The sequence below is a fragment of the Oncorhynchus nerka genome, linkage group LG15 (assembly GCF_034236695.1).
Source record: "Oncorhynchus nerka isolate Pitt River linkage group LG15, Oner_Uvic_2.0, whole genome shotgun sequence".
In the NCBI taxonomy this organism is placed as follows: domain Eukaryota; kingdom Metazoa; phylum Chordata; class Actinopteri; order Salmoniformes; family Salmonidae; genus Oncorhynchus; species Oncorhynchus nerka.
In genome coordinates, this window is record NC_088410.1 from 85678633 (window position 1) to 85691422 (window position 12790).

Genomic DNA, 12790 nt, shown 5'->3' on the forward strand with positions numbered 1-12790 from the left:
TGTTGGACTTCTATGTGTGTCTTCCTAATCAGAGGTTGTTTACCTACACCCAGTCAGTGAACCACACGGCATCATTAGCACTAGCAGGCTAGTCTAGGCTAGTCTAACCTAGTCTAGGACAGCTGGGGTGTATTTGTTCAGACCAAGACCGTTGCAAAACGTTTTGCAACAGACTTTACTCCAAACTGAAATTGTTTTAGCAAGAAAAGAGTTTCAATTGGACAAATTTGGATATGTCCCTACCCGTTTGGTTCCTAGTGAATACACCCCTGGTGATTTATAATGTACTACCACAGTGCATTCCTAATATGACGTTTGTTTGTAGACTTGTCTCAACTGACAGGTTAATATCAACAGGAGGGTGTGTTCAGCTGGTGAAGTGTAATCTGTGTCTATGCCTAACCTCTGTTAACACAATCTTAGGGTCACACATTATCAAAGATTATCTGTTATATTGACAAGATTGTCGCATGACCGCTCTAACAATGGAAATACACAACCTCAAAAATGTAAGGCATGCGGGACGATGCGAGGTCAGGTGGGACCATTTTAGCCAATGAAAGGGCAGACGTTGTTGCAGAAATGCAATGTGCATCCACTTATTTATTTCGTAACAACCTAACAATTATTATCAAACGTATATTGAAGAAGCTTCACTGAGGCACATGTGCAATTACATTTGTTGTTGAACAAATTAGAATTCCTCTGGTTTTATTTTCGTGGGAAGATTTTGGACGGAGTAAACCCTTTTCCTCTGACGACCAATAGCTCTTCCCGAACCCCTCAATACTTGCCCAGCCTCTCAAAGAACAGTGCACATTACTGAAGTTATGGATAAATGATGACAAGGCAAGCAGGAACATGGGAATGATTGACCAACCAAGTCATGCAGGGATCCCTTGCAAAAGAGACTGGTCTCAATGGGATTCCCTGTCTAAATAAAGGTTAACATGCATTTAATGAAGATGGAAATACGTCAAGGCGTAAGGTGTGAATCAACAAGTAAGCACGTCTCCACAGTTTAATTCACCCTCGTGATAAAACCACAATATTTACTTGAAACTGCATTACCACTGTCTTCTTGGAAAGGAGCATGTCCACCCCTGAACAAGGTCAATTGGCAGCAATACTCTGAAACCTGCTGCTTGAAGTCACAGATGACAATTTAGTTAAAGTTATGTGCAACATACTAGGAAGAGGTCAGTGATTGAAGCAGTCATGCTATTCTTGGAAAGTGAGAAATTACAATTTACAATGAATGCAAAAAGGCGTTTGAGGTTCCTAATTTTAGAATTGCATTAGGGGTAATGGTAGTCTGAGGCATTTCAGGGAATTCAAACGTAGAGTTCTTGAAATAGATTCTAACAGTGGGCCAGTTTCTCAGAATATTGAATTAGGATGAAAATGTTCCAGTGTTTTTATTACTGTGTCCCTAATTAGATGTTGTCAACCATTTACAGTGATAGTAGCTCACTACAACCAAGTTATCTTCACAAAAAGATAAATCTATATTCATAATTTATAACTAATTACTTCTATTCCGATCAAAAAGTAGTCCATGAAGTACATGCTCTCAATGTTCCTAAGAAAAATATATTGTCAAAAAAATCTGTCATAGTCTACAGTGGATTATATTACATCTACATTCTTATAGTTTGGTTTCGTTTTGACTTTTGTTTGATATGCCCACACAAAATCCTTCCTGGCTCGTTCAAGAGACAAGCGTGTGCGAATTTGCTAGACTAGTGGAGGATATCTAGTTAAATCCTAATTGCACGCACAAAATGTCCAGAAAAAAAGTTAACAATTATGGGAAAAGAGAATCCAATTGATGAACAGGATTTCACTCAACACATGAGTGTTTTGATCTGGATTAAAAACTTTTTTTTTAAACTGTTCCCTGGACATACAGTAATAGCACATAAACTGGGATTGAATGCAGTTGATACTCATTGTGCAAGAAGCATGGGATTGATGTATGATCTGAATTATTTTCGGTATTAGACAAACAAACACACACCATCGAATGGCCTGCAGCAGCTGAACTCAGGTAATCTGTTTATATCACAGGGGCCATATAGATTTTTTTACCAAGGCCTTTGGTCTAACTCACCATCTCATTCTCTTAGATAAACTAAAATGCTTGGGTTTGCACAAAGGCCTTGGAATTGGTTTTCTGAGTAATAATTGAAATCAGAGTTTAAAAAAAGAGGCCATTAAGTTCAATCACTTGATGCTGCTAGGTTCAATACTTGGACCATTGTTATTCTTAATTGTTGGTAACTGCATTAACACAAATGTTCCCTTGTGACAGACTGTGTGCCGTACACGTCCATTAAACATATCTCTGCAGTCTTTGTCAATAGTTTTCAGTCCTCCATTTACTTATCTCCACCACTGAACAGTGCACCAAATTACAATCAAATATTGTTGAAAACAGTTTAACAGAAATGTCACTTGGTCAGGGGCTCAGGTGAGTGTGGTTTTAAGGTTTTCCGGTCACTAGTTTGTCTCTCAAGCAGAACCTGGTGGGCTGGGGGTGGGGAGGAAGATGGACAGGCAGAACAGTCAGTATCAGCTACATTTGGGAGAGAGGGGATTAGGTTGCCTTTCTGAACACACATAATCCTGCTGTAGTTACGCTAGCTGTGTCCTAGTCATACTGTCACACTCACTCAGAGCAGTGCTTAGTCATACTGGCTTTATCAGTGCAGTTATTGCTGCAGGTTACCCCATTGTGTGTCTTTTTTTGGCTGGGCTAAATCTCCATCATCTGCACTGGTACTTGGCTTGGCTCTACCGTCTCTGTCTCTCAACATACTTCGTGCTGAACTGCCATGTTTCTGGTTCTCGTTGTGACGCCAGAACTAGGGGAGTCCTTGGCCAGGGCAGGTGGTGGAGCTATCCGCCTCATCCAGGACGGTGAGTGACCCAGGGGACAGCGGTGTAGTCAGGTTGCAGGGGCAGGGGGGATCTAGGACGGGAGGGTCTTGGTAAGGCAGCGCAACAACATTTATATGAATTTGATGTCTTGAATGATTTATCCTGAATTGCCAGTGTTATGTGATTAAACTGATCTAACTGTGTGTTTTGTATGATGATGTGTGTATTTGTGAAAGTGTGTGTGAGTTATCCATGTTGTTCCCTGTTCTGCTGTTCAGTCACTTGATTGTGGTGCTGGTGGAGATGTCATTGAGTTGAAAAAAAAACAAATATTTCACAATGTGTTTGGTCAGATGATGCATTCAGTCTGTTGAAAGGGATTGCAAGAGAGACTGACTGCTTTCCTCAACTTTGTGATGGTGGGCAAGTTGTCAAGGTTTACAGTGCCTTGCAAAAGTATTCAGACATTTTATTGTGTTACAAAGTGGGATTAAAATGGATTGAATTGTCATTTTTTTGTCAACAATCGACACAAAATACTCTAATGTCAAAGTGGAAGAAAACTTACAAAAGATGAATTAAAATGTAATAACTAAAATATAGTCATTGCTTAAGTATTCAGCTCCTTGAGTCAATACGTTAGAAACAAATCAAATCAAATTGTATTTGTCACATCTGCCAAATACAACATGTTTAGACCTTACAGTGAAATGCTTACTTACTTACAAACACCTTTGGCATCGATTACAAGTGTGAGTCTTTTTGGGCAAGTCTCTAAGAGCTTTGCACACCTGGATTGTGGAATATTTGCCCATTATTCTTTTCAAAATTCTTCAAGCTCTGTCAAGATGTTGGGGATCATGGCTAGACAGCAATTTTCAAAACTTGCCATATATTTTCAAGCAGATTTAAGTAATACCTGTAACTTGGCCACTCAGGAACATTCACTGTTTCTTAGTAAGCAACTCCAGTGTAGATTTGGCCTTGTGTTGTAAGTTATTGTCCTGCTCATAGGTGAATTCCTCTCCCAGTCTCTGGTGTAAAGCAGACTGAAGCAGGTTTTCCTCTAGGATTTTGCTTACAGTAGCTCCATTTCATTGCTTTTTATCCTGAAAAACTCCCCAGTATTTGCCAATGTCAAGTATAGCCATAACATGAAGCAGCCACCACCATGCTTGAAAATAAGGAGGCAGTTACTCAGTGATGTGTTGTGTTGGATTTTCCCCAAACATGAGACTTCACATTTAGACCAAAAAGTTTAATCCTTTGGTGTGTTATTTTGCAGTATTACTTTAGTGCCTCGTTGTTGTAATATTTGTATTCTGTATATTTGTATTCTTTTCACTCTCTCATTTAGGTCATTATTGTGAGTCACTACAGTGTTGTTGATCCATCCTCAGTTTTCTACCATCACAGGCAATGAACTCTATAGCTGATTTAAAATCACTAATGGCCTCATGGTAACATCCCTGAGCAGTTTCATTCCTGTCCTGCAGCTTAGTTCAGAAGGACGACTGTATATTTGATGTCTCTGGGTGGTTTAATACATCATCCACAGCATAATTATTAACTTGACCATGCTTAAAGAGATATTCAATGTCTGATTTGTTATTGTTACCCATCTACCAATCACTGCCCTTCTTTTTGAGGCTTTCAAAAAGCACCCTGGTCTTTGTAGTTGAATCTGTGTGCGAATTTCAATGCTTGACTGAGGGACCTTACGGATGTTGTATGTGTATGGGACAGAGGAAGGGTTAGTCATTCAAAAATCATTCTTCACAAAGAGTGAGTCCATGTAATTTGTGTGATATTTTTTAAACCACATTTTACTCCTGATCTAATTTAGGCTTGCGTCAACAAAGGGTCTGAATACTTACGCAAATACTCGATTTTAGTTCCGAATAGTTTTTATCAAAAATAAAACTTGGATTTTTCTTTCACTTTGACATTACAGAGTATTTTGTGTAGATTGTTGACAAAAAAGTGAATTCAATCCATTTTTATCCCACTTTGTAACACAATAAAATGTGAAGAAATCCAAGGGGTCTGAATACTTTTGCAAGGCACTGTATATGATCCAGTTGAGATATCAAGTTACGTTAAACTCCCATTCAGAAGGGTTAGTGGAAAAAATCATCTGAGTCCTCACTGTCTAATGATACTCATCATGACAAAACCTGACTGTTGATTGCACCTTATGAGTCGCTAACAGCACCTGTAGCAGAAACTCACTTTAGTCAGGTAACATAACATGATTAGGTGCAAGGGGGCTTCTTATTTTCTGATAGTCCTTTCAGGGTAGCTTTTCAGTATAAAAAAAACACAACAATAAGCAGCCAGCTACGTGCATGAAACCACTGTGGAGATGTTGATCCAGGTGTCAGGCATAACACTCAAATGGCCAGATCTCTCACACACTGTGATGTTCATAGGTCAATCCATGAGCTGTCACACAAAATAAGTCTAACATTCATTAGACATGATGATTTATTTTCCTCTATGTGCCAGACTATGCGTGTGTGAAACATACCACGAGACAACAGGTTGGCCTGTGAGGTTATACAGATATTTAATGAAGTACATCTGGGATGTTTACATATTTTTATGACATCTTGCGGGCCTACTGATGCACTGTCTGGTCCATCAGTCAAACTGTAGATATCTGAGGCTATGACTGATATGGGTGTGGAGTCTAGCTCGAGTTGGACTGTCTCTGGGTAGTTTACGGGCTTGTGTCTAGTCTGATGTCTGGGCCTATCTCCAGGTGGTGTATAGACCAACAGTTGGGCAAGTATGCAGATGGGGTACAGTTGTACTGTCTAAAGTTTCTCTGGACTGTTTTTTAAAGTATGTTTGAGGTCTCCTGTCTGTCTTCTGCTTTTTGAGCCTGTCACTGCGCTATTGAGCTATTTGGAGATGTGTGTGTGGGCACTTGTCTTCATGTGTTGATCGTCTGTCTGTGATTGGACTTTATGTTGTTGCGGAATTCTATGCAAGTGTGTGTGTGCATCTTATCTGTGACCTCATTTTATAGACCTGGTTAACTAGTGATCTATTTCTAGTAAATAACACCAATGTGTCATTTTAAACACAGCGTCTCCGCTGTCGTCATGCATGCCAAAGTTAGTGACCCTGGATCATTTGACAACGTTCTTTTCCGATCTTGTCAATATTATTGAGAGAGAATTAGCTGAGTGCACAATCGAGGACTGCCATGTAGGCTACTGTCAATCATTGACAGGCTCAACTTAAATGGTCCCTATACACCAGTGAGATGAATAGGTCCCGAGACCTGATGAATAGTTCATTGATGTGTTGAGACTCATTTAAGCCAAACACAAGAGTAGGGGAAAGATAAGCCACAGAAGAGCCTTCAGTGCATGGAGTAAAATAGATGAAAAAATGATATCACTGCAAAAAGAAGAGCATTGGCTGGACTACAGTGGCTTCGGGGGACAGAGAAGGTGTTTTTGCGTGTGTGTAAAGGACGTCACGCTACTTGCTTAGCCAGTACCACTTCCTTCTGATTCGGCTCACACCAAGACTCAAACCCAGGACTCTCTATAGCACACATGACCGTCTTCCTTAAGCATCCCATCAGTCTGTGCCATATAAAAAGTTAGCTATTCAGTGGCGACACTTCAGGCTGAGGAGTAAGTTTCACACATCACCATGTGCTACGTTTACCCCTCAAACTTACTCAACAACGACCTTAGTGCTACTGTAGATCTGAGACAATTGGCACCACTGTAAAGGATGTCACGCTGCTTGCCTAGCACAACTTCCTCCTGATTAGGTTCACACCGAGGCTCGAACCCAAAACCTCTGCTTTGTTAGCACATGTGACCACCCTCCCAAAGCATCTTTACCAGTCAGCGCCACATGAAAAGCTAGCTATTCAGTGTCACAAGTGGGGACACTTCAGGCTAAGGAGTAAGTTTCACACATCCCCACCTGCGTGTATGTGTAGCTGAGTAATAATGTTTAAAGCATGGGTCAAGGTGTGTAACGAGTTGTACTCTGTTTTTCAGAGTAGCTGGTGCTGGGGACATTCAGAGAGCCGGGACAGAGCTGGGACCATGACTATGACCACTTCCTACTTCCTCTGCTGGACGACAAGGAGCCCTGCTACATACTATACCACCTCAACTCCCAGAACGCACAGGGATACGAATGGATATTCATCTCCTGGTCTCCTGACCAATCTCCATTACGTGTAACCGTGCAACCAAGGTTATTATAGTACATGAAAACTGACACTAAAAAAGGTACAATAATTGAAAAACAATTTAGTAAACTGAAATAAAGAATGTAAACTAAAAACATAAAAAAACGAAGACTATACTGAACCTATTATCTTTGAATGCAAAACTAAATTAAATAAAAACCATCATAAATTATGTTTAGTTTTAGTTTCTTCTAAACTTTGGTTAAAAATCTAATGGAGTTTTCGAGCTTCTGAATCTAGTGGGTAAATGTTGCCAGTGGATGTCGATGTTTCAAATGAGCCCTGCTTGTGCATCACTATCCCTAGCTATCACTAGCTAACAGGGAAGAAATCTTAGGTTGAGCACGAAGCATGACTGGGCCAAGCTAGAACAGCTTCTGAAGTTGTTGGAGCCGTTCGTAATCCTCACCGACCAACTTCAATCTGACAGCCAGTCGCTGTCTGATGTGGTGCTGTGTCTTCTCAACCTTGAGGCACACTTGCATTCAACTTATGTTGCAAAACAGTTGGCACAGGTCCTCCTGAAGTCACTGCATACTAAATTATTCTGGCAGCCAACTTTTATCCAACCCCTGCAACAGCTTGCCTGATGGACCAAAGTGTGTCTCTAGCACTTCGCTCAACAGAGATGTAGCCACTGATGAGGGAAGCAGAGTCTTTTGTACATCAGCAAATCAGATAGTACAGCCGTGAAGCAGCAGGGTCCCAGGAAGATGCAAGCACCATGACTCGTGCAAGCATCTTGACCGCAGTGCTTCAGAACAATATCTTCCTCACATCAAAGATTGTGTCTGAGGTCACTGTCCGGGTAGCAACAGACAAGCACAGTATGAGTCATAATATCCATAAAACCTAGTGGTTAAACATGGAAATGGTTCCAATCGTTTTTCCACAATTCATTTTTCCCATAGAAGATTTTAAAATGACTTAAAATAAGGTCTGTGTTTTGTGTAGATTTAGCCTGTTATTATAATCATGTAAATCTCTCTAACACAAGGTGACTTTTATCAATATATTCACCTGTATTTACCCCCAAAAATGGAAATTCGACTTAGCTGCTAATGTGCCCCGTGTGAGCTGGGGAAATACCTGGAAAAGGTTAAGGGTGACATGTTTACAGAGTCACCTCTCTAGTTCTGGCGGGCAAGGATGGCAGTTTATCCAAAGCTGTGCCCTGTGGCACTGGATCTGGTTTACGCCCCTGCATCCCAAGCGTTCATAGAGACAACATTCTCTTTCCGTGGACAACTGGTTTCTCAGGATTGAGAAACCAAATGACCACCTCTCTGGAATGCAGAAGATAAACCAGAAAATCCTGTTTGGTTGAACGGAAACAGACACAAGCTGGCTAGCTGTGAACTGATAGATTTGTGAAGCAATGTTGTATTGCTTATGTTTTTGCTGTTGTTGCCGCTGTTTTCATGAACCCTATTTGAAGGGGTTAGTCAGTGATCTATGTCAAATCAAATCACATTTTATTTGTCACATGCTTGTAAACAACAGGTGTAGACTAATAGTGAAATTCATACTTTTGGACCCTTCCCAACAATGCAGAGAGAAAAAAAATAACACAAGGACTAAATACACATTGAGTAACGATAACTTGACTATATACACAGGGTACCAGTACAGAGTCGATGTGCAGGGGTACGAGTTAATTGAGGTAGATGTGTACATATAGGTAGGGATAAAGTGACTAGGCAGCAGGATAGATAACAAAAGTAGCAGCAGGGTATGTGATGAGTCAAAAGAGTTAGTGCATAAGGGTCAATGCAGATAGTCCGGGTAGCAACAGACAAGCACAGTACGAGTCATAATACCCATAAAACCTAGTGGTCAAACATGGAAATGGTTCCAATCGTTTTTCCACCATTCATTTTTTCCATAGACGATTTTAAAATGACTTAAAATAAGGTCTGTGTTTTGTGTAGATTTAGCCTGGCTTGAAGTTATTATAACCATGTAAATCTCTCTAACACAAGGTGACTTTTAGCAATATATTCACCTATATTTACCCCCAAAAATTGAAATTCTACTTAGCTGCTAATGTGGCTATCATAAAGAACTACAAATGTCATGATGATCTAGATGAGTCTGCCAAATCGATGCAAAGGTAAGAACCTCTGGATTAACTATCTAATGTTCGCTAAATGTAGTAATAAATAATTTGACAAAATGTCTTTAAATGGACAATTATGTGAACTGTCTTGTGCAAGTTTTACAAGCTTATCAGAACGTCACGCCAGGGTAAGTCTAAACAGCCCTTATTTTAAGTGTTCTAAAAAAAAAAGAAAATGAATGGTGGAAAAAACGATTGGAACCATTTCCCTCTTTGACCGCTAGTTTTTATTGGTATTATGACACCTCCACTGTGGGCCTCTATTGGTTAACTATTTAGCAGTCTTATGGCTTGGGGTTAGAAGCTGTTCAGGGTCCTGTTGGTTCTAGACTTGGTGCATCGGTACCGCTTGCCATGCGGTGGCAGAGAGAACACTCTATGACTTAGGTGGCTGCAGTATTTGAAAAATGCTATATCACCTGGTAGAGGTCCTAGATGGCAGGGAGCTCGGCCAAGGTGATGTCCTGTACGCATTGCCCTCTGTAGTGCCTTGCGGTCGGATGCCAAGCAGTTGATACAGCCAGTCAAGATGCTTTCAATGGTGCAGCTTTTGAACTTTTTGAGGATCTGAGGGCCAAATCTTTTCAGCCTCCTGAGGGGAATGAGGCGTTGCCGTGCCTTCTTCACTACTGTCTTGGTGTGTGTGGACCATGTTAATTCCTTAGTGATGTGGACAACAAGGAACTTGAAGCTCTCAACCCGCTCCACTACAACCCTGTCGATATGAATGGGGGCGTGCTCGGCCCTCCATTTCCTGTAGTCCCCAATCAGGTCCATTGTCTTACTGACGTTGAGGAAGAGGTTGTTATTCTGGCACCACACTGCCAGGTCTCTGACCTCCTCCTCCCTATAGGCTGTCTCATTGTCTTCAGTGATCAGGTCTACCACTGTCGTGTCATCGGCAAACTTAATGATGGTGTTGGAGTCGTGCACAGCCACACAGTCGTGGGTGAACATGGCCCACTCCGCTACAGCCCTGTCGATGTGGATGGGGGCCTGTTGGATGGGGGCCTGCTACATAAACATAACATGTCAAATGTGCCATGACCTCATTTGTTGTTTTTTCCTCTCTCTTTCTGTCAGATAAAGGTACTTTCACTAAAGGTAAAAAAGCATTTGATTGGTGTAAACATGGGCAAGAGAGTTTCCTTCCACCATATTTCTTGCACCAGTCTTGGCGCTTATCCTTTAAATACAAGTCAAATTAGGATTGATTTATAATTTAAACCTAACCAAACCTATGTAATGGCCATGGAGTTGAATGACGTCCTCTAGTTGCCAAAAGCCTGTGTTAGCATGGGCAGCTCCATTGAGGATTCACCATTTTGATTTAGTCGACTTCCACCTTCATTGGCTGATCCCTCCTGATAATCCAGTTGGCATGACCTGATGACCCGGTTGGAGTCATGATAGTGTAGCTGGGTCAGCAGGAGGGATCAAACAATGTATTTTACTTGTGAAGAAGAAAATTGACCATTTCAAGATAGAGATGGCCTCAATGGAGCTGCCCATGCTTTCAAAGACGCCATCATGACACAGATAGAGATGTGTTATTTATTTTCAAGTCTATGGTCCTGGCCAATGTATTACTACCCCCCAGTAGCAAGAAGGGACAGCCCCCCAAATAACTATATAGGCCTACAATGCATAATAGGCTCTCACGTATAGGCTACTTCCTGTCCCTAACACTAAAACTAAATAATATAAAAACAAAATGGAAATGTTTTTATCAAACTGAAATGAAATGAAAACTAGCAAATCAAGTCTGAAAACAAACTGAAACTAAACAGAATATCAAGTTAAATCTCAAATGAATAGAAATAAAAATTAATATTAAATCACAAAACTATAATAACCTTGTGTGCAACACACACATACTCTCATGTTCACAGCAAACACATTTCACTCAGATCCATGTCTCATTCACCCATTCATGTTCACTACAGGTGAGACAGAAGATGCTGAATGCTGCCACCCGTGACACAGTGAAGAAGGAGTTTGGTGGTGGTCATGTGAAGGATGAGATGTTTGGCACAGAGGAGGTACAGTAGAAGCCATTTTTTTAAACTGATATACTCTGGTTATTCTCTTACCTGACTAATGATGAGGTTAGACCTGTTGGTTCTCAGCCTTCCCTAAATGGCTGACCTCTTATTTGCTCTCACTAGGAGGACATCTGTCTGGAGGGGTATCAGCGACATATGTCCACCAGCTCCGGCCCTGCCCCACTCACAGCTGCTGAACAGGAGTTGCAGAGAATTAAAATCAACGAGGTGAGACGATAAGCATCGACTAGGTTAATTAACGGCATCGAACAGGTAAATTATTATTGCATGTGTGTACGTGTGTTTTCACATACTGAGGACAGAATGGTGGAATCCCTCATCAACTAAAATAAGGAGGGTCACACATTTACCTCAACTAATGACCATGCATTCTACATTAACCCTGCATGACTGACAACTGGGAAACAGTAACACTGGTTTGACCCCAACAATTCTAATGTATCACTTAAAAATGTAGAAAATATTTGTAAACTAAATTCAAGGTAATCATTATTCGAGGGGAATGAATAACACTAGCCTCCTCTTTGAACAGCATTCACTGGCACTGTCTAGACTAGAGAGAGTGTGAGAGTGAGAGCATAGAACATGTCCATAAATGTGTCTGTGCAGATTGCACAGCTGCGTGTGGTGTATTTACCTGTGTGAACACAATATATACTATTTAGTTAAAAATGTTATTCTACATTTTCTTGTAAAGGGATACTTGTTTTTTTGGCAATGAAGCCCTTTATCTACTTCCCCAGAGTCAGATGAACTCGTGGAAACCATTTTTATGTCTCTGAGTACAGTTTGAAGGAAGTTGCTAACTAGAGCTAGCACAATTGCTAGTTAGCATTAGCTAACATTAGCTAATGAAACTACCTCTAACATCCTTCATACTGGACACAGAGGCATTAAAATGGTATCCACGAGGTCATCTGACTCTAGGGAAGTAGATTAATTTCCAAAAACCTGTAGTATCACTTTAAGTAATAATGTATTGTGTCTGTGTATATGCTGCCCCCATCAGGTGAAAACAAAGACCAGTGTAGAGAGTAAGAGCCAAACACTGCAGGGCCTTGCTTTCCCACTGCAGGAGGATGCCAAACGGGTTCTACAACAACTTGCACAGAAACACATCAACTACATTCAGCTGGTGAGCCATATAGAAATGCCATTAGCCAACCAAATACAAACGATTGATATCTCTGGCGGCCACAATCTCAGCGATAATAGCCATGTATTCTGACCCAAGGCACACTGCCTGAGCCATACACAGTCATCTCAGTGGTAGCTGTGTAATATGTGTGTGTTGCAGAAGTTGGACACAGAGAAAGAAAGAGAAACAGAGAAAGAAATGATAGAGCTGGTTCATTCCGACCCGACAGAGGCCCAGTTTCTGTGTTGTTGTGGGTTTGTATGTGTATGTGTATGTGTGTATTTCAGGAAATGGAATCCTGGATTCCTCAAGCAGCTGATTGGTCGGCCCCATCGCTGATTGGAGCTCTGACCCCT

General features: G+C 41.0%; 1 protein-coding gene across 1 annotated transcript; it reads left to right on the top strand.

The window, feature by feature from the left end:
• The first annotated feature begins 6919 nt into the window (after positions 1 to 6919).
• Positions 6920 to 12785, top strand: LOC115143438 (twinfilin-2-like). Its single transcript, XM_029683879.2, has 4 exons — positions 6920 to 7116; positions 11177 to 11272; positions 11399 to 11503; positions 12306 to 12785. The coding sequence occupies exons 2-4, from the start codon at positions 11189 to 11191 to the stop codon at positions 12522 to 12524; spliced, it is 408 nt and encodes a 135-aa protein (XP_029539739.1). The 5' UTR covers positions 6920 to 7116; positions 11177 to 11188; the 3' UTR covers positions 12525 to 12785.
• The last annotated feature ends 5 nt before the right edge of the window (positions 12786 to 12790 follow it).

What these genes read in the sequence shown, in the direction of transcription:
- LOC115143438 (XM_029683879.2), top strand. Translation starts at nt 11,189, where the DNA reads ATGCTGAATGCTGCCACCCGTGACACAGTGAAGAAGGAGTTTGGTGGT. An exon ending in AGATGTTTGGCACAGAGGAG is followed by an intron (nt 11,273 to 11,398) that starts GTACAGTAGAAG and finishes TGCTCTCACTAG; the next exon opens with GAGGACATCTGTCTGGAGGG. An exon ending in AGAGAATTAAAATCAACGAG is followed by an intron (nt 11,504 to 12,305) that starts GTGAGACGATAA and finishes TGCCCCCATCAG; the next exon opens with GTGAAAACAAAGACCAGTGT.